At 37.4% G+C, this 25,586-nt stretch overlaps 1 protein-coding gene across 1 annotated transcript in view; it reads right to left on the bottom strand.

The window, feature by feature from the left end:
- Nucleotides 1-18,881, bottom strand: part of ASB4 (ankyrin repeat and SOCS box containing 4) — a 63,923-nt gene extending 45,042 nt beyond the window's left edge. Inside the window, exons 1-2 of the mRNA XM_004431368.3 lie at nt 18,433-18,881; nt 8,669-8,968 (exon numbers count right to left, since the gene is read on the bottom strand). Coding sequence (XP_004431425.2) covers nt 8,669-8,968; nt 18,433-18,685 — 553 coding nt within the window. The 5' untranslated portion in view covers nt 18,686-18,881. The remainder of the gene's footprint in view (nt 1-8,668; nt 8,969-18,432) is intronic.
- Nucleotides 18,882-25,586: the final 6,705 nt, after the last annotated feature.

The raw sequence follows: 25,586 nt of genomic DNA, 5'->3' as shown, positions 1-25,586 counted from the left end.
CCAGGAAACAGGAAGTCCCACACAAGGGAGAGACAAAGGGAATTTCCAGGATGAGGGAGGTAGTTGGAGCAGGTCTGAAGGCTCCAGACACGACTTTTTGAGGAAAAAACTGATAAAATACCTGTTGAATTCAAATATTTTCAGCAAAATTTACAACTATTGACTAAAGTTTTGGGGTTAAAATAGTGATGAGATGTAGAAAACTAAGCAAAAGAATAAAACAAGACAACTAACTCCAGGGAAAACAAAACGTTGTACAAGGAAAGAACAGGTACCCTAGTTTGCTACAAGCCTCATAGTTACAACGTAATTATATTATGAGGATGGAGGATGGGAGAGGTATGTCGGGGGGGGGGTGCAGATCCTCATCTTCCATTAAGAGAAATCAATAGATTATAGAAAAATGCTTATGTTGCTACTTATTCTTTTCAATTTTATGCATAAATAAATGGTATTTATTTAGCAATATGGAGATAAATATCAAACTAATCAGCTAAAAGAAGTGAAAGTGGTTGCCTTTGAGGAGGGTGTAATCAAGAACTACATTTTTCAGACTAAACCTTGAATGTAGTATCTTTTTAATGTCTTTTAATCAATTTTTATATTTCTTCTACCCTTTTGTTGAATATATTTTTTATGTCCCTTAAATTTCTTGTGATATTATAAATATATCTTTTCTTGCATAATAATTTCTCACTGCTTGTTCCTGGTATATAGAAATGCAATTGACTTTTGTATATTGATCTCAAATGCAGTACCTCTGCTGAACTCAATTACAAATTCTAACCAGTTAACCTTAGATTTTCTTGGGTTTTTGTTTCTGCAGGGAAAGATTCGTGCGGAACTAACATCTGTTGCCAATCCTCCTCTTTTTTTTTTTTCTTCCCTCCCCAAATCCCTGGTGCATGGTCCTATATCTTAGTTGTAAGCCCTTCTAGTTCTTCTGTGTGAGCCACTGCCATAGCATGGCAACAGACAGACAGGTGGTATGGTTCTGCTGCTGGGAAACAAACCAAGGCTGCTGACACAGTGAGAGTGCCAAACTTTAACCACTTGGCCATCAGGGCTGGCTCTCTTGGGTTTTTTATGTAGACAAACATATTGTGTGAAATAACAGAAGTTTTGCTTCCTGCTTTCCAATCTTCATGCATCTGATTTCTTTTTCTTTTCTCTTTGGGCCAGTGAGGACCCCCAGGCCAGAGTGGAAGAGATGTGGTGAGGGCTGCCAGCTTGTTTCACTCTTGATTCTAAAGGAGGTCCTTCTAAAATTCACCACTAAGTAGATCGTCAACTTTACAAAGCACTGCTGAAGGCAGGGTGTCCCAAAGTTCTATGATTTTATGTGGAAGATTCTCTACCAGGCTGGACTACATGCTGCCTCACTGGGTGTGAGAGATGACCTGCAAAAAAATTTCAAGTTCACTCATTCAGAGCAGAATGATTGGAGATGATGCTTCTGGGAAAAGTAGAGACCAGAAGACAAGACTTTTGAGAGTGATTCTCTGCCTTCTGAGAGAAGGTCTCAGGACAGACGGAGGTCAAGAATTTCATTGCCCATTATTTACTGTTACTATTACCTTCTATGTATGGCCAGGGATTTTGCCATATTTTTTTATAGTGACGAATCAATTTTTGTAGTTATATTAAGTTTACTTTAAAATTAAATTTAATAAGTAATGTCAATTTGAAGAAAATACTAAATTCATATTGTACAGGTGGTACTAACAGTACAGCAGATGGGGCAAAAATCCCCAAGGTTGTTTGCAAATGAGGATGGTCAGATTTGTGCTATTACGACATCTAACATAAGAGCTGGGAAGGTGGAAGGTGATGGATTGGTGAGAGAGGTGACTGTTAAACAGCCATGTCTATTTCTTGACTGAAATGAAGTCCAAGGACATCTTGCCTTCCTGTGTTCCCATCCTTGCATAGAGACTTCCCTAACATGCGAGTAACTTGTGTCGCTGTCACATCAAGTAGCAGGGCACAGTCTTTTAAAAGGCATGGTCTCCTTTACATTGCCCTCATGCTACATTCTGCTAGGAAACATTTGAATTTTTATGGCTTTCCTGCAGTAACAAATTTTCCTCCAACTGTCAGGATTTGCTTCACGCAGAGTAAAGCAGGCAGCTTTCATTTTCCTCTGAGGAAAGGGAATAGGTAGAAATAATATGCTGCTTTTCAGCCAGCTAAGCCTGACCTGACTCTCTTTATTCGTAGGGAAATGCAGGATCAGGGAGAGGACATTTTCACTGAGGTAAATAAGCCCTCTTGACTGATGAACACTATTATACTCATACCAACGGAAACAAAGACCAGAAGATGGGGAGCATTAAGTAGAAAGGCAAACAGAAAAACAGCAGACAAAATCCAGCATGGGGACAAAAGCAGGCTCTGCAGCATTGAAAAAATAGGGGAAAATCCTTTAAGAGAAAATTGCATGCAATTTTTTGGCCTCAATTAGCCTTTTCCACAAAGAGCACTTTTCCACAAAGAACCCATTAAATAGCAAATGAAATTACATCACTTTGCAGTTGCCATGGTGTTGGTTTTTCCTCTAGTGGACTTCTCTGGTCCCAAGTTTAATGTTAGCCTGACTTATTTTCCTTGTCTGTGTGCTGTCTCAATTCCCTCTGTCCAGACACGAAGTGATATATGTGACTTCTCCTCAAAGTGCCTACCACATAACCTGAGAGAAAAAATTCATCCCTCAGCTATGTCCCCAGAGACTCAAAGGGTAAAACATCAGCAGCATGTCATTAACCATGAACACAAGTTTCCATTTATTAGATGGCAGTAGTTCCTATCCATGCACTCGGGGCCCCTAGAGTCATTCCCAGATCAGTCAGAGACCATTTATTGAGTACTTCCTACGTGTCAAGCACTGTCTAAGAGGCTGAAGACATAAAAATGCAAAAAAAAAAAAAAAAAAAAAAAAAAAGGATGCAAGATGCTCACAGTCTTCTAGAGTTTCCAGATGAGGAGGCCTACCCCCAAGCACTTAACTTTCTCCTTTTCTCTATTTCTCCATCCATAAAATGGGTGAAATTTTCCCCAATTATCTGATGCACAGTTTTGTTTTGCTTTAATATATTTTCCAGGTACCACACTTAAACAAAATATTTATTATCCTAGGAGTAAGGATCTAAAATAACAAATTTGCCTTTTTGAAGTTGCTTAGCTACAGCTAAACATTAGCTATGATATCAAGTGTAACTCTGATAATTAGGATATTATTTTCTGATATGCATAATCATATATAATTTTTAGAAAAATGAGTCTATACTGTTCACACTCTCCCATAAACTTATTGTTAAAACTCTTTCCATGTCAGTGAACATTCTTTGACAACATCATTTTTAATGTCTGTATGGTATGGAGGTAACACAGCTTAAAATTTTGAGTTAGATATGCAAATATTTTTCAGTGTTTCAGTGATATAAATGTCTCTCTGAGGGCAAAAAGAAATCAGGCAATTTTTTTTTTTTCCCTGAGGAAGATTCACACTGAGCTAACATTTGTTACTAATCTTCCTCTTTTTTTCTGCTTGAGGAAGATTAGGCCTGAGCTAACATCTGTGCCAACCTTCCTCTACCTTCTGTGTGTGGGTCACCGCCACAGCATGGCTGACAAGTGGTGCAGGTCTGCGCCTGGGATTCGAACCCATGAACCCAGGCCACCAAAGCAGGATGTGCCAAATGAACCACTAGGCCACCGGCCAGCCCCAAGGTAATTTTTTGAGACTCTAAATATATTAAAAAATAAAAAATGCCAATATCTGTTTTTTAAAATTGTGGTATATTTTAAATGTTTTCTTTAATTAATCAAACCTTTTAATGCAAAAATATAAAATAAAACACACTATAACTATACTATTTTGAAGACTCTTATGGAATTAGGAGAAAGTCTCTTAATTTCTAGTGTACTACAGATAGCGTGACCAAGCACAATTCTGTTACATGATAAATGTCTTCTTTCTTTCTTATCAGTTATCTCTTTGACTCAATGTATAACCCTGTTTGGAGATGATATCTAAAATCTGAATTTGAGGTCCTACGTAAATGAGAGCCCTGAGCCAAAGGGTCTAATTAGTCTTAATCCTGGAAGTGGACTTGCTGAGTTAAAAAAAGTTTTAGGCTTTTAATACCACCCTCTCAACTGTATCCATTTACACTGCATTGAGCGTGTGTGAAACACTTCCCTATGTGTTTGTCAACATATGTGTTATCATCTTTTGTGTCCTTGTTAATGTAATAAACAATAATAAAAGCATCTATTTGTTATGTTAGTTGACATTTTACTGATTACCAGTGAAGGTGATCATTATATTATCTTTATTCATTGTTTATATGCTTGTTTTTTTCCTGAAATAACTATTCCTGTTCCTGTTCTTGGTCCTTTTGTTCTTTTTTTTTTCTTAGTTGTTAACTTCCTTACTTTAATTCTTAAGATTTCTTTATATATTAACGATACGAGCCTTTTGTCATATAGTTTCAAATATTTTTCCCAGTTTTACGACTGCTTTTTGATTTTATGACCTGTTGGCCACACAGAGGTTGAACAATTTTGCTTTCTCTAACTTATCTTTCTTTTCTTTTTGGCTTCAGCATCCCTTTGATGCCACAGCGCTAAAGAGTAAGTATGTCCTTAATGGACTTCTACTCTTCCTCCTCAATTGTTATCAGCCTAATTCATTAGTGTCAGCCCATAGGAAGCCTTGCCCGGCCTCCCCCTCCTTCTTTACTCCTTCTGATCTCTAGGTAGTGCCCCTCTGTTGACAGAGAGAAAGGAGATGAGGAACAACGGTGCCCTCTGGGAAAGGTGTGTGGCAATGCCTCTGAGGAGTGAAAGGGTTGGCAGCTGTCTGTCAGTCTGTGGTTGATGAAGTCACATGGAAAGGCAGTGATATAAATAGTCAATAAACAAATAGATAATTTCTTAACTCTCTACAACTTTTAAAAATAAAAGGCTTAAAAGTTTAAATTAATTAATTAAAATATTAATAAAAATAAATGTATGAGTAAATGTGAAATGCAGTGGTGACCACAAGTGGTAAGGTGGACCAGCTGGTGCCGACCCCTCTTCTTGTGTCTCTGCAGCAGGCCCTTCCTCCGGGGCAGGCAAGAAGGAGAATAAGCCAGGCTAATTTTTTTCCCCTTAATTCTCTCAGGTTGAGAAGACCATGGCATCTTTAAGCTTGTTCTCCCATTCTTTCCCCATGACCTTTCCATACCTTTCCCTGTCTCATCAAAATTTCCTCCCTTTCTGCTCTTATTTTTGGCTCACAACTTTGCCTCATAACATATTGAGGGGGGAAAGCTATCAGATATGAACTCCCTCATCTTACCACCACCAAATCTATAAATGCTCTGGCATTTAAAGCCATCTTTTACTTTGGCCCATCTGTTAAAAATGAGGATGTGTCTCTTGGTCTCTGGATTTCATCCCGTCTCAACTTCTCTAAGATTTGGACCTTTCAGTTATCTTGTCTCATGTATCTTCCACTGTTTTCTTTCTATAAGTCGTTTCCTTCAGCACACAAACATTTCCTTTGATCTCCAACTGTAAATAATACTCTCCTATGACACCCCCTTCCCCTTCAGCAATCATTCTATTCTTATGCTTACTTTTGCAGCCAAGCTTCTTTTAACAATTGTCAACATATGCCATCTCTAGTTTCTAACCTCCCATTCGCACCTCCTAAGCTAGCTTCTACACCCACCACTTCACTAAAGCTATTTTTGTCAGTGATAATTCTTTCAATTAATCTAATGAACATCTAATTAAACCTCTCAGTAGATATCAGTACAGCTGACCACTCCTTCCTTCTTGAACCTGCCTTTTTCTTAGTCCCTGTGATGTCAAAAATGCTCTTGGGTTTTCTCCAACTTGACTTATCAATCCATTTCACTCTCCTTTTTTGGCTCTTCTCCATTCTGCTAACATCTAAATGTAAGAATTTATTAGGGCTTTGTCCTAGGTTCTCTTTTCTCTTGCTACACTCTTTATCTAGGTGATTTCATTGATTTCCTTGGTTTCAAATACATTCTATGGGCCAACAATTCCTAAACTTACAGTGTTAGTCCAGAGCTTTCTTCTGAAAGCCATACTTTTATACCAAGCGCAACCTTGACTTATACACCTTGATGTCTCAAAGAGATCTGAAACTTCTCATGTTTACAGCTGATCTAGGAGGAGTCACTCCGATTTTGAGACTTAACGTAAAGCTAATGCAACCAAGTCAGTGGAGCATTAGCAAAAAATAGATATATCGATCCATGGATCCATACATATTTGACCAATTGATTTTTGACAAAGATATCAAGGCAATTCAATGGTGAAAGCATAGTCTTTTCAACAAATGATGTTGAAATAATTGGACATCTGTATATAAAAAAGGTGAACCTCAATCCATACCTTATACCATATACAAAAATTAGCTCAAAATGAATCAAAGACCTAAAAGTAAAACCTGAAATTATAAAACTTCTATACAAAAACATAGGAGAAAATTTTTGTTACTTGGGTTAGTCAAAGATGTCTTAGATACAACACAAAAAGTACAAACCATAAGAGGTAAAAATTGATAAATTGAATTTATCAAAATTAAATACTTCTGCTGTTTTAAAGACACCATTGTGAAAATAAAAAGGCAATGAATGAGTAAAAATATTTGCAAACCTCATATCTGATAAATGGCTAGTATCCAGAATATATAAAGAACTCTCACAAATCAATAATAAGAAAACAAACAACCTATTTAAAAAAAAAGAGGAAAGGGGGCCAGCAAGGTGGTATAGTGGTTAAGTTTGCGTACTCCGCTTTGGTAGCCCAGGGTTCGCAGATTCGGATCCCACGCACACATGTGCACATGCCCTTTGTAGTTAATCCTCTCACTCTACCCCACCTCCAGCAACCACTGATTTGTTTTCTGTCCCTACAATTTTGTCTTTTTCAGAATATCATATAAATTACATCTGGTTTCTTCCATTTAGCATAATGTGTTTGAGATTCATCCATGTGGTTGCACTCACCAGTAAATCAGACCTTTTTGTTGCTGAGTAGAATTCTTTGCATAGATGCTACACAATTTATCCACTCCCCAGTAGCGGGGCATTTGGATTGTTTCTAGTTTTTGGCGATTTTGAAAATAAAAGCTGATATAAACATTTGCATACACGTTCTTGTGTGGACATGTTTTCATTTCTCTTGGGTAAATACCTAAGAGTGGCATGATGGGTTGTATAGTAAATTTATAAGAAACTGCCAATCTGTTTTTCAAAGTGGTTGTACTGTTTTGCATTCCCACCAGCAATGTATGAGTCCAGTTGCTCTCCATCCTTGCCAGAACTTAATAATGTCACATTAAAAAAAAAAATTATTTCAGCCATTCAAATAGATATATAATAGTATTTTATTATGATTTTAATTTGAATTTCCCTAATCCCCAAGGATGTTTTTGTGTATTTATTTGCCAGCTGTATATTTACTTTGGTGAAAAGTTTGTTCATATCTTTTCTTCTCTTTTTTTTTTTTGTGAGGAAGATTGGCCCTGAGCTAACATCTGTTGCCAATATTCCTTTTTGCTTGAGGAAGATTGTCCCTGAGCTAACATCTGTGCCAATTTTCCTCTATTTTGTATGTGGGATGCCACCACAGCATGGCTTGATGAGCGGTGCATAGGTCCGCACCTGGGATCCAAACCTGCGAATCCTGGGCTACCGAAGTGGAGCACCTGATCTTAACTGCTACGTCACTGGGCCAGGCCCCAGAATGATTATTTTAAGTGAAAATTAAACCATGTCGTTGCCTTGCTTAGAACTTTTCAGTGGCTCCATTTCTAAGCCCCATCCTTTGGCCCCCAGCAAGCTGTATATGATCTAACATGTCCAATGTCATCTTGTGGCACTCCCCTCTACCCTCTACCCTCCCACCCCACCCCACGCCATGACACTCTGGCCACCTGGTCTTCTTCCATTTGTTGAATAGTCCAAGTTTTTTGCTCTCCTAGCAACTTTGCACATGCTATTCCCTATACCTAGACTCCTCTTCCTCTTGGCTCCTTTTTTTAGTGGCTAACTCCTTCTCATTCTTAAAGTTCAGCTTACATAGCATATCTTTAGAAATGTCTTTATACATTTTATAATAGATCACTCCTGACATTCTTTCATAATACCTTGTTTTGCTCCTTTCCCAACTTACAATTATATGTTTATGAATCTGTTTTGCTAATACTTATCTCCCCTATTAGAATATAAGCTCCTTCAGGGCAGATACTATTTTCTCTTTTCACTTACTTAGCACATTAAGCTGATATATCATAGGTGCTAAATAAATATTTGTTAAATAAATGTGTAAATTAACGAGCCTCCTACAATTAAAAAATAATAAGATTCTAATGTGATCATCACTGAATGACAGGAGCCAACACATATATATATATGGTGTATACATGTATATATATATATGTATGTTGCGTATATATGTATATGTATATATTTTGTATATATATGTATGTGTGTATATATATATATATTTTTAGGGCCCCCTGGATGAGGCTTCATGCATGGGGATTCCTGCTATATCGCCTGAGTTAAGTAAGGATCACCACGTTTCGAAACCATGAGTGTGCAAGTGATGACAATGTCAGCCACCCAGAAAGGCTTACCTCTCCAAACCAATTGCTTGGCACAGAGAATGGAGCTTGGAGTTGTACAGAAGTGTAAAGCTGTGTGTCCACTTAAGGAATAACAATTGAGCTTTGCTCCACGGTCACAGAGGATCTTCACGCAGTCCAAGTTGGCCATTTCACAAGCCACGTGAAGAGGGGTTTTCCCATTGGGCCTACAGTTGATTGTAGCATTGTGGTCCAGTAGCACCAGAAGACACTCCACGTGACCAAACAAGACGGAGAGATGCAAGCCTGTTGCCCAGGAAGACTTTAATTTATAACTAGGCAACCAATACCCTGAAAAAGAAGAGAAAATTCAACTTCTTGACCTAGAATTTCTCCCTGTTTTGTGAGGATTTTTACAAAGTATTTTACTTTGGTCACATTTATAAAATTGGGAGGGAAATGATTCGGAAGTTGTAAACTAGTAGCTGATGAGTCTGCAAATGGTTAGTTTAGTAGCATATTTGGGTGTTCTTAAGTGGGCCAGACGCTCTCGAGTTCTCACTGTCTCTACTGCTCTCTATTATCTTGTTCCTTTATTTACTTTACCTTCCTGGCTCTCCAAGGAATTTGAGTTTGAGACCTTCACTTATGTGATTGCATTTTATTTTACCTGAGAGTAGAGTCGAGGAGACTCTTACTAAAGAATTTTTTAACTCCCAACCATTGTTTCCAAAGCCGTTAGTTACAAGCTTATAATTTTTATTCCATCACAGTTCTTTTTCCCTATAGTTGTGGCTGTTGTTGTCAATCTAAGGTGTGAATGTATTTGATGTCTTTAAAAAACTTGTCACACCAAGGTTTTATCTGCCTGCCTGTCAACTTATACAATATGTCCTTCCAAAGAAGAATTTAAGTTAACTCACAAATTTTACACAATACAAGGTTTTCTAATGATCTAGAAAATAAGGGCACAGAAAAAATAAGGTAGGAAAATAAAAAGAGGTCAAAGATAAGTACACAAAATGTAAACTGTGTCCCGTACACTAAAACCACATTGCAAAATTAGCCTTTGAACTTCTAGCAGCCAAAATAAACAGGAAAACATGATGTGTTGCACAATTAACTATACCGACAAGCTATACACAAATTAATTGGTGAGAAGAATCATAGTTATTCCTAGAACTGAGATCTTAGATAAATTTTTCCCACTAGTTGTTGGAAATGTCCTCTTCTCTCTCTCTCTCTTTCCCATATCTCTCCTTTTTCCCTCTGATCTTTGACTTCTAAACACTGAGCTAGCTCCTTTTATCCAAGCCTCTAACAATTGCCATATTTGACAAGCTATAACAAATAAAACTTTATAAACCTTTCAATGTCAATACTAGAGCCATGACATTAAGCTCACCATAAGTGCAGAGTGGAAAATAGGTACAGAAAGATGAAATATGAATGGCAAGATGAAGATGTAGAAATAGCTCAACAGCTTAGAAGAGACTCTAGGGATGAAACAACAAAACAAATTTTAACATGGATAAATCAGAAGTTTGCTTTTAGGTTATAAAAATTCCACTATACAAGTACAAGGTAAGCAGAAGATGGTTTAATGGTAATTTATTTGAGAAAAGACCTAGGGATTTGAATTGACAATAATCTCAAAATGAGCCGACAGTGGCATGGAGCTGCCAAAAAGCTAGTACAATCTTAAGCTACATTAATAAAAGTGCAGTGCCCAGAACAAGAGAAGTAAAAGTTGTATTCTTCACTGCTTAGATGAGGTCAGAATAAATCTAGAATACCGTGAATGCTTCTGCGCACCAGTGATGAGCATGTGGAGGGCACTCAGAGGCTGATGACCACGTTAAAAGTGGGCCTGGTGATCAGATCTTAAAATTCTCTCATTTAAGGGAAAAACACTACATACATGCTACTCCTGGGTATTTATGCTACAAGTATAATCACTCGTGTGTGAAATACCCGATAAGGGCCACTGTATTGCATAAGTCCCAGGAAGACCTTTTGTGTTGAAATTTGTGAAGAGTGTGAAGTTCCCAGGAGTTATGAATCCTGGCAACTCAGCCTACGGGCAAGAACATGCACAACACTATAGCATTGTTCTTAAAGGTTAACAATTGGAAACAGCCTCAATCTTCATCAATAGGAGACTGTTTAAACAAATTATGGTACATCCATACAATTGAATACTATCAGCCGTTATAAAGAAGGGGATAGTTCTATGTATATAGATGTGGAAAAATCTCAAGATATATTTTTGACCAAGAGAAGCTGGGAGCTGAACAGTATGCATAATATGCCATCATATGCAAGAATATTTATAAACACCTAGAACAAGAAACTGGTTACAGCAGTGACTTCCAAGAACTGGGGGCTGCAAAACAAGAACATAGATTTACTTGTCCTTGAATGCCCCCCTTGTGCTTTTAAATTTAGTACCTTGTGCATGTATTACTATTTATAAAAATAAGTAAAATTAAAATAAACTTTTGTCCCCCTATCCAGAGGGAAAAAGTAGTTTAGTTTAAAGAGGTCATATATAGGGTGATACATAATGCTGATTAATCCTGAGGCAATGAATGAATCCAACCTGAAGTTTGTTTTTCTGCAGCCCACTCTCCACCCTAGACACACCCGCACACATTAATCCCTTTTTCATCCCATTAAGAATTCTAGGGCAATTTTGTTTTCTCTTTCTCCAATTCTCCCCTTATCCAAATCTGCTATTTAAAAAGAAATCCAAAGTTAGTTCACACCAAGTTCTAATAAACTGAGGATTGTTCAAAGGGTGACCCTCATGGGATTATCTGAATTTATGTAGGAATCTGTATTCAACTAATAGAATTAAGATCTAAGATACAAATTCAAGATTCCAGACACTGAGAAGGCAAGATATTTGGTGATATGGACTTTCCCTGGCAGAGATAAACAGAATCACAGGCAACCTGGGCTGGAGTATTAACTCTGTGCCTGTAGTATATGTGTATGTGTGTGTGTGTGTGTGTGTGTGTGTAAATAGATACGCACACACAATATAGGCATATATATCCATTTATACATTTCTATTTAGCTATGTACATTGAATCTGTGTTCCAAGCAAAATTTTTAAGCTCTGTGGTATGCAGCCTGCTTTTGAAAATGAATGAACCACATTATCACCAATACTTAATCAGCCATTTTAATACTCAAAATTCTTCAACAAGCTATTTACAAAGACAGACTCTTCTAATTGTCTTGGAAAGAAGCTGGTTCCAGACCTGAAAACCAGAGTGTGTTTTGCCTGCCGATTAGCAGGAAAGATTAGGCAGCTCTATGGAGCCACTGGTTGGAAGTTCAGGCCTGCTTCTGCAACGAGAAGAAAAATGATCTTAACAAGGAAGCAACAGAGAGCTGATTAAGAAAACTCCATTTTGATTTAAAATCAAAGAAACACAGAATGTTAGCACTGGGGGGAAGCTTACCCAGTCCAAGCCTTCCATTTTCCAGATGAGAAAACTGCCACTTTTTGAGCCTGCTAGACCATGAGTTGCCTGCCTCGGGCCAAGCTAAGGGACTCAGGATATCCACAATGCATGTTTCCATCTGTTTTTGTCTTTGTGGGAACAGAATAGGTTTAGCCCCAAGCCCGCTTCACAAATCATGAGGAAGGAAAGAAGATCCTGAATTCATCTATAATAAGTCACATCTCTAACATGGAAAAGCATTTGCTTGTTGATTTTTTTTTCTTCCTCCTAAATTCCCCGTAGCACCGGGAGAATCTATCCCACCCCTTTATTACATGAATCAGTCATCCTTAGCCTCTCAATTGGTTTCATCTGCGTCTCCTATAATCATGATCATTAACCAGTAAATTGGACTCGGAGACCACCAGTTCTGGAATACAGCCGACCCGGCGAATGGAATTGTGCCTACAACTCATCTCTCCTAGACAGGAATGTGTGTAGGTGAGTGGCAACAAGACACCTTAGCTGGTGCCCCCAGGGAGCCGAATGGAGAAATAGGAAGAGGACAGCTTGTGGGATATGGATCAGGGTCCGCTGAAGTGCATCTTGAAGCTGTGTTGCAGAACTTTGGTGGTGGTGTTGGAGGAAGAGTTTCTGGATAATTCCACTCTGAGCATAGCAGGAAAACCATCTGCAGAGAAAGGAGCAGCTCATAGCAAGGAGGCTGCGCATATATAATTACTACCTTAAAATGAGGCTGCGGCCACAGGTTACTACGTACCAAGTGTGGAAATGAGTGAGTGTCCTTTCCACCACACCTACCCCCGCTGAGGACCAAACCTGAGGCAAAGCCATCCTCAAAAACCACCGTGATGCAGCTCCTGTTAACATACTTGTGTTGATGCTGAGATGTCAAGAGATCAGAATTTGTCCTCCAAAATATAACCACCAATGGTCACAGCATGACAGAAATACAGTTAACTAATCAGGCAGATTCATTTTTCATACTCTGCCTTCTTTCCACAGCAGAATTGTCCCGGGGCTTCAGAACCTACACTATGATTTATTCTTAGCATTTGTCTTTCAAAGGGCCCCCCTCTGCTCACCTCTGCAGATGCCAGGCTGCCCTTTCACTGTGTGCTCAGATTGCACAAAGGACAAAGGTGTAGTGGACCCTGGGAACGAAGCCCTTGATGGGGGAGTGAAGAACCTGCTGCCTCACCTAATGGAAACCAAGTACCCTCTCGCCCCAGGTCGGCAGTCCGTGTGCAGTGATGCCTCCTTGCAGAACAGCTCTGCTTGAGCAAGAAGCTTAGCTGAGAAGAAGAAAAGAAATACAGATCCTTTCTCCTATGCAAAAATCCCACAGAGAACTCTCAATTACACACCATGCTCATGTGGATTTATAGTATCTACAGTTGCTTTTTACCTTCCCCAGACCATAATCTGTTTACATAATTTTCCCCTCATAACATCATAGATTATCAGCATGCAGGGGATTTAGAGAGGGTCTTGACAAAGCCTCCACTTCACAAATGAGGATAAAGATCTTGTAGAGATTAAGCAGCATAAATGCCCGTGTTTGTAACTAGTACTGACAGAGGTCAACTCAATCTCTGGTCTCCCCCACATCTTTAAATAGCCATCAGTGCTCTGAAGACTACATGTGGTTCACTTCCAAACCAATATTACTTGTATGCAAAAGTTCTAAAGGGATTTTAGAAGTTTTACTCCTACAAAAATATGCAGGCTAATCCTGTGTGTGTTGAATTTAAATCTGAAACCAAAGAGATATGCCCTGAGTAGCTGAGTAGAAAGCTCCCTGGCTCAGGAAATACAGTAAGGAGGGAAGTGTTTGGCCATCTTTTGGAAGAGAAGATTGATTCTGCTCCAGTGTTTGGGGGGATGTACACATGTCTGGTAAACCTTCGGCTAAGCCTGGGCTCTGCAACAGTTATCAGCTATAATGTTATCTGAGTCCAAAGAACCCCCCACACGGGAAGCCTCTGTTATTACAGCCAAAGGTTAAACACGCTGCTTTTGGCTGGATTAGCAGACATTTGCTCTGCCTGTGTCCGCGTATTTACACAGTCCTGAAGGATTATAGACTGAAGCACAATTCTTGGCTATTTTTTAACAGCTAATATTTCGAGGATAAATCTCAGAGTTCTCCCAGGAGAGAACAAAAAAGTAAGTTTGAAATGGAAATTTTAAAAGAAAATAGTTTGAACATCTAGGAAGGGAAAAGAACCCTAGGCTGGTAATAGGAAAGTAGGAGAGCGAATTTCTGGCAAAGAAGAAAATTAGATGATAAAGAGAGTATTCATTAAGAGAGTAGAAATAAGAGCTTTCAGGATATTTGGATGGCAGTTGCTACTTAGTAAGGTAGACAGAGTACCTGCCAGAAAGTTTTCCAGTGAAATCATTCATTGGTTATTTTAATTAAAAATATGACTACCAACCACAGAACCTGTGGCTGTTGGCCATAAACGAAGTACTTAAAGCTCATTACACTGATTAATAAAAGGACTCTGATTAACCCTGCTGACGAGGGAATTGCATATGAAAGAGATAAGCATGATATTCCGCCTGTATCATTAATGAGCCAAGGCTCATACGTCTGAAGGAGAATCGAAATGTGTAGTCGGAAAAATCTTTGGAAACAGCTTTAGAGACGTTCACGTTTCCAGTATGGAGATCACAAGGAAGAGCAAATATAAATAGACTTTGAGTTTTCTTCGAAACTCAGCTTTCACTCCAAAGACTGCATGCTTGGCTCGTAATAAACTTTATATCATTGACATCCCTTGACTATTCAATTAATTATTGCTTCTGGCAGTTAAAAAGTTGTTCATGTATTTAACTTTTCTTCATGTCATTCCCATTTTAAATGGATGTAATTTTGCTTACTTGTTTTTGCTTTTAAGACTCATACCTCTGCCACTCTTTAGGAGATATCTCAAATGCCAACCAGAATGTTTTTAATGCTTACTTTACAAAGTACGAGAGAAGTTTTTTTTAACCAATAAAATGTGATTTTATCTGAAGGTTTAATTATGAAGTTTAAAATAACTTGAGGGGCCGGCCCCGTGGCTTAGCGGTTAAGTGCGCGCGCTCCGCTGCTGGCGGCCCGGGTTCAGATCCCGGGCGTGCACCGACGCACCGCTTCTCCGGCCATGCTGAGGCCGCGTCCCACGTACAGCAACTAGAAGGATGTGCAGCTATGACATACAACTATCTACGGTGGCTTTGGGGGGAAAAAATAAATAAATAAAATCTTTAAAAGAAATAAAATAAAAAATAAAAAAAAATAAAATAACTTGAAAAAATAAAATGTGATCTCTCTAACTTTAAGAATCATTGTGAGGTGTGGGGGGCTAGGCAGGACCCACCGTTTGAATCTGAGCTCTGGAAGCTGGCTTCTAAATCTGTTCTCTGTCGCATGGGTAAGAGAAGCTACTCCATGAGATGGGGAAGCAGAAGTGACTTTCCAGACACTTTGTGCTACCTTCCTCACAAAACCCACACTTAATATTTGCTTAGGAGGTCCACTTTTGACTATTAGTGTACTAATTAGATTGTGGGTTCGGGGGAGCAATGTTTAGATCTCAAGTTGATTTTTTTGTGAACGGAGTTCTGAGTTGCCTTTCCAAAAATTATAAACTGACTTTCATACTGGCTTAGACATACTATATTTAGGGAAAAAATGTGGTCATTTTTTGAGATCCTAGGACAAATGCTGTGCTATATCCTATAGGAAATAAAAATGGTTTGGGATTAATTATACTACTGTTGATCTTCTGCAGGAAAATCAAATGTTGAATATAGATTATATTATTATTTACACAAGCAAATTTAAAGGTACCATGGTATCTGTTATAGGTTTTACACATTGCCTTGCTTATTAAGCCAAAAATATCTAAAATCTGAAGATTCCCACACTTTAAAAGTAAACAGGTAATGTTCTGTTTCCTCATCTGAATGCTGGTCACATAGGTTTGTTTATTTTGTGAAAATTAATCAAGCTGCACACTTATGATTAGTACACTTTTCTGTGTAGAGCTTTTCAAAAGTGTTTTAAAAAAATCAAAAACTAGTGTATAGCAACTCAACAGCATTCAACATCCAAGAAGTCCACTGTGATTTGATAAAGTCTCACAAAGTTTAATCCCTTCAAGGCCATACAGGAAAAGTTCTCATTCCTTAGAATTATTCAGAAAGGACTAATTAACCCTAGCTAATTAACTAACTAACTAACTAACCAGTGTAGCCTGCTCAGCTCTACAGTTTCCTGGGAATTCCTTTGTGACTTAAGAACTTGATACAACCACTTAGATCTACTTTCTTGGCTGGCAACTAAGATTCTATTTATCACTTCCATCTGACTGAAATATTAAAAGGTTTGATAGCTGGGTTAGAAGACACGTGAAAAAATTTCAAGAAACTTTGAAGAATGATGAGGCTTTAATCCAAGTTTAAGATTGAAGAGACAGATTCTTATATATTCATATTTTAAACAGAATAAGTATATTTCTTTCTCTATACACACATGTGCACACATACACACACACAATTTCTTGCACAAACCCCAAAGATATGACCACAAATCCTATTATTTCTGTGCATACGTCTACCCGGCATGCATAAGAATGGAACTGTTCTTTTCCTTTCCCAGAAGGTGTAATTTGCTGTCTCCCTAACTGAAAGCCACATCCCACAGTCCTAACACTATGAAAACACCCATTGGCGTGAATGAAATTTAGCTCTATGAGGACCGTAGGGGACAACTCATATTGACAGAAAAAATTTTAAATGCATTTCTTCTCATTCAGGGGTGATGACACCATTGGAAGCAGGGGAAACAACTCCCTTCTTCCCCAGAGCCTGCCCCTAAAACTTTCTCACAACCTCAGAACCTTCACATGATCTGTGCAATTTGGCATGCTCAGAGACCAGAAAAGGCAGTCTTCACAACTCAGGGTCAATTAAATTACCCGCTGACTTGGACCTAAGTTATTTTACATTGGGCACAAATATAAATTTTAAAAAGTACCTTAAAAATGTGTTTAGCATTCAGACAATCTTTCACTGGACAAATCCATAAGATGAAAGTAACCTAACTATACAGTATACATTTTTTCTTTTCAACAGAGCCCCCATCAACTACTTTTTAAAAAACAGACCTCTTCTTTATCTTCCCACCAAAATAGTAATGCCAATTTGTTATAAAGCCTTCAAGTAAAAATCATAAACACAGTAACTGGCCTCAACTCTCCTGTCTTTCTTTCAGAACTGACAATCAGAACATAGTAAATTAAGGTAGAAATATATACCATTAGCATTAGTTTCTGAAAATGATGATGCTGATGATTTATATATGAATGGAAAGTATTTTAAACATGAAAAAGGAATTACCCTCTCTCTCTAAATGCTGCACACAAGACCTTATCATCTGTTTTGTTTAAACTGAAGTGATGTTGAACACGGTGTCTGTTTGCAGTCCGCTCACCAGATGGCCTCGCTACTCAAGTTCCCCCATTAACTAGCTGATTTGGGAAATCAGAATCTGAGTGTCTCTAATTTATTTCCGATTTATTAAGCATGAGTTCCAGAAAATGTCTTGATAAAAAAAAATTTGGTTCTAATTTTGTTTTCTTTAGTTTTTTTTAAGGCAGATACTCTAAGTATATCTACAATTTTGATCTATCATTGTAGCCAAAGAAAACAAGTTAACTTTTTGGTTTTTCTGGTTTCAGCTTTTGTGCCTGAACTGAAAACTCATTACAACGATGAGGACCATCAAGGTGCGTCACGACACAGCCTTACCCATTCATTAACCCTCCAAATGGGGGCAAAATCCTCTTTTTCATCCAGATGGACATAAAGATGATATATCTTTAAGTGGCTGTGTTAACAGAGAGTTAGCAGTCTGTCCCCAAGCCAGTCACTCTGTCTGGATTAGGTCTCAGCAGCCTGTTTAGCCATAATCTAGATATGTTTTCTTTATGTCGTTATAGTCACAAGAAAAGTTAGAAGAAAAGTGCATTACTAAATATGAGTGTCCAGGATTTCAAATTCCAGGCACAGGGATATAGAAAGAAAAGAAAAAGGAAGAAAAAGAAAAAAAAAATATATAAATGATATATATATATGATAGATATCTACATATATCATATGTATACATCAGCCCATAATGTGGTCTAGTTTAAAAAGAAAGAAAAGATTAAGTTAGAAATATTTTGAAAATACATACTTAAAGAAACAATAAGAGCTACAGGTTTAGAGTGGGTGACTGACATTGTGCATTAAAAAAAAAAATCTATTTTCTATAGCTTTTACAATTACTCCTATAATTTTTACCTTGTTTATAAGATGCCAAAACCATATTCTCATCTTCAACTTCAAAAACTGTGTCCACATCTATTTGCCTTTGGATTAAAATGGCCTTCAATTTTCCGAAGTCATTTAACTTTAGAGCCTCAAGGAAATTTCTCTTAACTAGCTTGGCAGCTGCAGATTTAGTCCTTGGGGCAACGGTGCCGTCCATCCTTCCTCTCCCTCTGAAGCTTTGTTGTGGTTTATCAGGAGAGCAGCACCAAGCAAACAGGCACATGCTGGAGAGTCCACAAACTGTCGGCTAATTTTATCCCAAAGTTATGCTGATCCGTTCTATTTATATAGGGATCACTTCAAACTTCAAAATATCCTTCTTGGCTGTCACTGCATTTTCAGGTCTTTTAAACGGGTTCTATACTAACTGATTCATTGAATAATATATTGTGTCAATATGAAGGAAAATCCTCACCATACTTTCCAGAGAATGAAATGTCACTATTATTCCTTATATGATCAAAGTAATAACGTAAGATGTAAAAGCTCTGAATGCTTTCTTTTTTTCATCAGTAAAAACATCTGGTGCCCAACTGGAGATCCAGTGTCTTGCTCTGATTAACCAATAGCCAAAAATAAAAATTTGTTACACTTACTGATACATGTGCTTCTGAAAACCTATAATAATTTTGTAATCTGAGCCTGCAAAATCAGGCATGGTCATACACATTTGAAAACAAACAGAAGGTTTTCAAGTGACCTAGACTTGAAAAATTTCAATGTCAAGAAAGAAAGCAGGATGGGGTGATGGTGTCAAGGAACTGTTTTAGGTCAAAAGAGACTAAAGAGACAAAATAGCTAAATGCAATAAGTGAATGAACTTTATTAATCTTGTACTATGTTTTAAAAATCAATTAGAAAAGACTATATTGGGACAATTGTGGATATATGAATACGGACTAGATATTACTTATAACATGAAATTATTGTTCATTTTTTAAGATGTGGTACAGATAATGTGGTTACATAAAAGAATATTCTTATTCTTAAGTGATGCATTAAGGGGTAAATTGTCATGATGTCTAAAACTTCTTTTCGAATAGTTCAGAAATATAAAAATAAATATGTATATACATACACACAAGTCTATACATATATGTGAGTGTGTATGTAAATACAGACAGAGAGAAGGCAAATGTGGCAAAAAGTTAAAAGTTGGCAAACCTAATGAAGGATCTATGGGTGTCCATTATATTATTCTTTCAGCTTTTCTATAAGTTTGAAAATTTTCCAAATACAAAGTTAGAGAGAAAAATAAATACTCAATTTTTTAATTTGTAAATTACTAACAATTAGAAAAATGATGATAGTAAGTATTAATTTGAATGCAAAAAAATCACAATTTATATATTGTTGGTGGGAGTCAAAATTGGTGCAAACTTTCTACAAAATAATTAGCAACATGAATTATAAAAAATTTAAAATGATAATAGTATTTGATCCTTAGAATTTACCTAAGGATATAACATAGAGGCAAACCATAATATAATTTTTTAACTTATTTCATTGATAATGTAACATAAATACAAGAAAGTTGAAGTGACAAGTCATAAATATATAGCTTGTCGAATTTTTACAAACCCATGTAACCAACCCCCAGTTCAAACCATAGAATAGTTCAAGCACTCTTGAAACTCATTTTATGTCCCCTTCCAATCAAAACACTCACCTGACCCTCAATGACAATCATTATCTTGACTTCTGATACTGTAGATTAGTTTTGCCTGTTTTTTAACGTTTAAAAGTTTTTGTTGATGTTCTTAACTTTTAAATCTTCAAGAAGTTAAAATTTCAAGCTTTAACATGGTGTAAAATATTTGTTTTGAGAAAAAGGATGGATGAATGAATAAAAATGTATGTGAAGATGATTACATAGTTAATAATAGTAAAAAATTTGGAAGCAATTAAATGATTAACAGTAGAAAATTTGATAAATTATGGCGTATCCATATAATGGAATACCCTTCAGTCATTATGACTAGGTAGATCTACATTTATTAAAAAATATCTGTGAGATAAGCAATTTATAAAATAGTATGTATAGTATAAATATCTTTTAAAAATATCTGTACTTATGTAATATACAAATATATATTGGTATACACTTATATAATTTGTATAGTTGTGTATACTTACATAATTTGTATATATTTATACAATGTACAAATGTATAACTATATGTACTATATGCACACGTAGTAAGAAAAGTCTGTAAGCATCTATTCCCAAATATCATCAGATTTTATCTCCTAGTGGTGAAATTACATCGGATTTCTTCTTTCCCTCCTTCTTATTTTCTAAATTCATCTACAATGAGCATATATTACATTTGTGATAAAAAGGTATTTCTGTACTGAATATATTAGTAAGGATAACTTGTTAAGTCAGAATAACTGCAGAATTGTAGAGTCCATGAAGGAAAGAACTGAATCATTCTCATGTCCTCAGTGCCTAGCATGAATAAATAAATAAATAATGAATGAAGAAAGAATTATTCATTGATTATGTACAATGTCCTTAGCCCTATGCTTAGCGGCAAATAAGACACTGTTCCCTTTATGTCCACATGGGTAATTCGAGTAGAAGTATACTATTTACTGATATGGTTTGTCCCTCTTTGACAAAACTAAGAGAAAAAAAGTATGCCCAATAGAGGAAACATATCCAGGAGTTTTTCATTGCTGGAAGATAATTAGTGCTAGAAAGGCCACCAAAATTGACTCTACTTAAAAACAAGGACCAAATTTCACAAAATGGGGTGAAAATTCTTTTTTAATTCGTCTTGAAAAATAAAAGCAAACATTATGGGGAACATTTTTTTATCTAATATTTAACAAAATTTAGGTTGCCAGCAGCTATATATAATTCATCAAACCACAAAATAAAATGTTTACTGTGTTCTGAGGAAAATAATTTTTCTGATCCAATTTCACAATAACATGAAGCAATATCCTTTATGTTTTGAATGACTTTTGTCAAACTAATGTAAAAAGGATCATATTTTGAAATTATTCAAGAGCTTCATCAGTTTTGCCAAGGGCCTCTCTTCATCCTTTGATATCCCAATGATATTCAAACTCAATGCTGGAGTTCCTACTGAAACATTTATCAAATCTTCATGTTTTCAAACTTTTCTTATGCAATTATTAACAGAAATAACCCAGCCAAATTGTCATTAGGAAATGGTTTTGTATGTGATTTGGGCAGTTCTCCAACATTTTCATCAACTTCATGAAATCTTACCTCATTTGCAAAATTTGCAATTTCATTTTGTGATGGACATCAGACAATCGGGAAGATGTGGACTCAACAGTCAAGGACATGTTCTCATGTTTGAGTTTGCCACTTTGTGACCTTAGGGACTGAGATAATACATAATTATTTAATAGGCCTCATAATTCTTTAATGGCAAAGTTTTAAATAGGTAAAAATAAAGTTTTCTATCAACCCTACCGTTCCAAATTTTACAATTTCTGCTTTCAAGAATATACAAATGAGTTGAGGAGGGAGGCAAATACTGATGAATAATGAAAAGAAAACAGAAGACAATCCATAATTAAATCTCACATTTTTGTTTACAAAGCAATCCAATCCATTACAGTCATGTGTCGCTTAATGATGGGGATATGTTCTGAGAAATGCGTCATTAGGCGATTTCATCATTGTGTGAACATCATAGAGTATACTTACACAAACCTAGATGGCATAGCCTACTACACACCTAGGCTATATGGTAGTAATCTTATGGGACCACCGTCATATATGTGGTCCATCGTTGACCAAGAAGTTGTGCGGTGCATGGCTGTATTGAAAAATTAGTCAGGAGTTTCTGTGTAACATTGAGCCAAAATTTGCCTATCCATAATTTCTTCCCACTGGGTCTAATTATGAACATGCAATCATATATTTATTCCAGATTTGTCTTTGATGAAGGTCTTTCTAACATTTGAAAATAGCATCATATCTCTAATCAATCATTTTTTTCTTCAAGTAGTGTCAATTGTTCCTTATTTTGGGTGGTTTTCAGAATTCTCTTGTCTTGCCTGCTCTCTTCTGGATCCTCTCTAGTTTATGGAGGAATGTCCCTCTTCAATTTTGGTGCCTAAAATGAAACATTATATTTGCAGAGGGAGCTGACAACTACAGATTATGATGGATGACACTAGGGACACTGCTTTTGTTGAATTAGTGTTGGGATTCTTAGGGGGCACTCTGCAAGTCTGCCTCATGTTATAGTTCTAATTCCTTCAACAAATCCCTATTGAGCACCTACCATGTGCCAGACACTTATTCTGAGCACTGGAGATACAGCAGTGAACAAAAGAGACAAAAATCCCTGCCTCTGTGGAACTCAGTAGGCTAATGAATTAAATGGTAGCAGAAGTCTCCAGATATTTCTAACCTCCCATACACTAGAATTTGTCACAAAGCTGCAAATTTACTGAACTTCATACAGAAATAATATCATTTGTTTATCCCCAATTAATTGATTTGACCTCCCTTGTGCGTTCTCTACCTTACTTAGTGACAGAAGGAAGAACAATTTAATTTTAGTCCAACCTGATATGTTTAGTCTGATCCAAATATTTAGCAGTCTCTTTAGGTAAATGCTCAGTCTCTTTGGATAAATCTCTGTCTTCTAGAGTTCTGAATTTTCCTCTAAGATGGTTTATGGAAATACGGAATATATATAGGAATAATATTTAAAATGTTAATATCTAACAGCTAGCCCCAATTAGAAGAGACTTTGGCCATAAATAACCAATATGGCCAGGCCAGTATACACTCAGTGAGGAGTAGGACCGCATACGAGAGAGGGGGTCCTCAGATGGACTCGTTGTCCTCCAGACCCTCCCTGATCTCCATAGCAGAGTGGCAGAGTGGCTCCTCTAGATTAGTACTATGTGGCTGTATTCAGATTTCTGGATCCCACCACTGGAGCACGTGATCCCAGTCATTTGCCTCTAATCTTGATGTCCTCAAACAGTGCAGCCTCTTGGTTATGTTAGTCCAATGTATACTCAGAAACTGTGTCCTCTCTCCAGGCACAGTGCCACTCCCTCACACTTCATACAAAAACCATGAAGAACCAGCAGCTTTCTATAGCCTCCTTCTTGCCATCCTTTTAGGCAAGAATGGATAGGGACCTAAGTTCTCCAAGGGGTCTACATTCTCCCTGATGCTGGGCCACTAATCTCAGTGTCCTCAAACCTCCTCAGGCAAATCTGGTTGCTTCTAAGTCCCTCCCCCCTCCACTGCTCCACCAAAGTTTAACCCTGGAAGAAAATCTGTGAACAGGGGTGAGAACATGGCGTCTAACCCCTCGATCAACCTATATCTCCTCTCATAATCCCTCAAGACTTCCAGCCTGCCTGGCTAGAGGGATCCAGTTTTGGACTTTTTACTTTCTCTCTAACTTCTCCTTTCTCTCCCTAGGTCAGCAAGCTTGTTGGCCTCCCTCTATAAGTCGAAGAGTTGCTATCTTTGCATTGTGGAAGAAATTCCATGAAGATGAATGGCACGGTCTTTGATATACCAAAGAAGGAGATAAAGTGATTTAGAAAAATCCTCATTTTCTTAATTCTTGATTCTCACAACTATTGTCTTTCTAAAAGTCAGTATTGAGACTTACACCTAATCAATGGCCAATTTGTCCTAGGGTGCAACCCATTCCTTGGTCCATGGAATGGTCCAGCTGTCCATGCCTCAAGACTTGGCCCTGAAGTCTGAAGGCTACAAGGAACATGATTTAAGAATGAAATAAAAAAAGCATTGATTTAATTTTTGGAAACAAATTTACAATTTTTTCTTTTATTGTGAGGAGGATTGGCCCTGAGCTAACATCTGTTGCCAATCCTCCTCTTTTTGCTTGAGGAAGATCATCCCTGAGCTAACATTTGTGCCAATCTTCCTCTATTTTGTTTGTGAGACACCACCGTGAGCAGTGTGCAGGTTCACGCCCAGGATTCAACCCCAAGAACCCCGCAACGCTGAAGTGGAGCATGCGAACTTAACCACTATGCCACTGGGTCAGCCCTCCAATTTACAGCTTTAACCTAAAGAGAGGACTTTAATTTTTCCCACAGAAGCTATTTCACTCCCATCTCATAGCTGTAAAAATAAATAAATCTAAACTTTGTGGAATAATTTGAGAAAACAAAGCAAATTTCCGTGAAGAAATGTATAAAATTGAGAAAGTTATCTGTATCGTTGCACTAAAAAATCCATTATTGACCAATTTATCTGAGCAGCAGAGGCTAACACTAAGAGATTATTATTTGCACTTACAAAACAAGTAGCAGCTTAATTAAATTGCCCATCAGAGTCATTCTAACTTAGAGGAAGTAATGTGACCGAAGCTAATAAAACAGATTTGGGACCTGCCTATATTATCTTGACTCCTGCTTCAAGTTACCATCTTTCTAGGCCTCAAGAGGCCAAATTACACAGCGGCCATGTTTCATGCTATCTATCCAGGACTGTCAGAAATTCCTGTCTCCTCAGCTCTTAAAAATGAAAACTCGCCATCCCATAAAATGGCTTTTTCTGTTAGTGTTTCATGACATGCCCAGAACAGTGTCTTCTGCTCTTGGAACAAGATGAAGAGCTGTCTGACGAGGCAATGATATCGTGGCAAGTGGCCCGTAAGAAGCTCCTGTACTCTCTGGGGACCCATGGGAGTGGTAGCAGCCACAGGAGCTCAGCGGCTTGTTTTCTTGATGTCTGTGTACAACACAGTCTGGCCACTTGGAGTATCTTCTCTGGAACACAAATAGCTCCTTGGTCTCTTATGGCATTTAAAAATGAATTTGATGCTACTAAGCTGGCAATTACCTACCTGTCAAATGTAACCAGAGAGAAGAAATTGGAAGCCAAGGCTTCCAAAATATACCTACAGAAACCAAAATTTCTGTGAAAACAGAATCCCTTGGGCCTCCTTGACTTTCCCAGGCAGATGCGTTAAGCTGTCCATGCCATCAGCTCACAAAAATGGTTGATAAAGTGGTCTGACCCTTCCTTCTTAGCTCTTATACTTGAGTCTACTATGTAGCATCTTACTTGTTACGTGTCATGTTGCTTGTTTGCTATTGTTTAATATATGTCAGTGCTAATGTTTGGCATAA

This window comes from Ceratotherium simum, chromosome 1 (genome assembly GCF_057802395.1).
Source record: "Ceratotherium simum simum isolate JZ-2026a chromosome 1, ASM5780239v1, whole genome shotgun sequence".
NCBI classification, from domain to species: domain Eukaryota; kingdom Metazoa; phylum Chordata; class Mammalia; order Perissodactyla; family Rhinocerotidae; genus Ceratotherium; species Ceratotherium simum.
The sequence above is the reverse complement of the archived record's forward strand: the minus strand, read 5'-3'. Positions and strand labels throughout refer to the sequence as shown.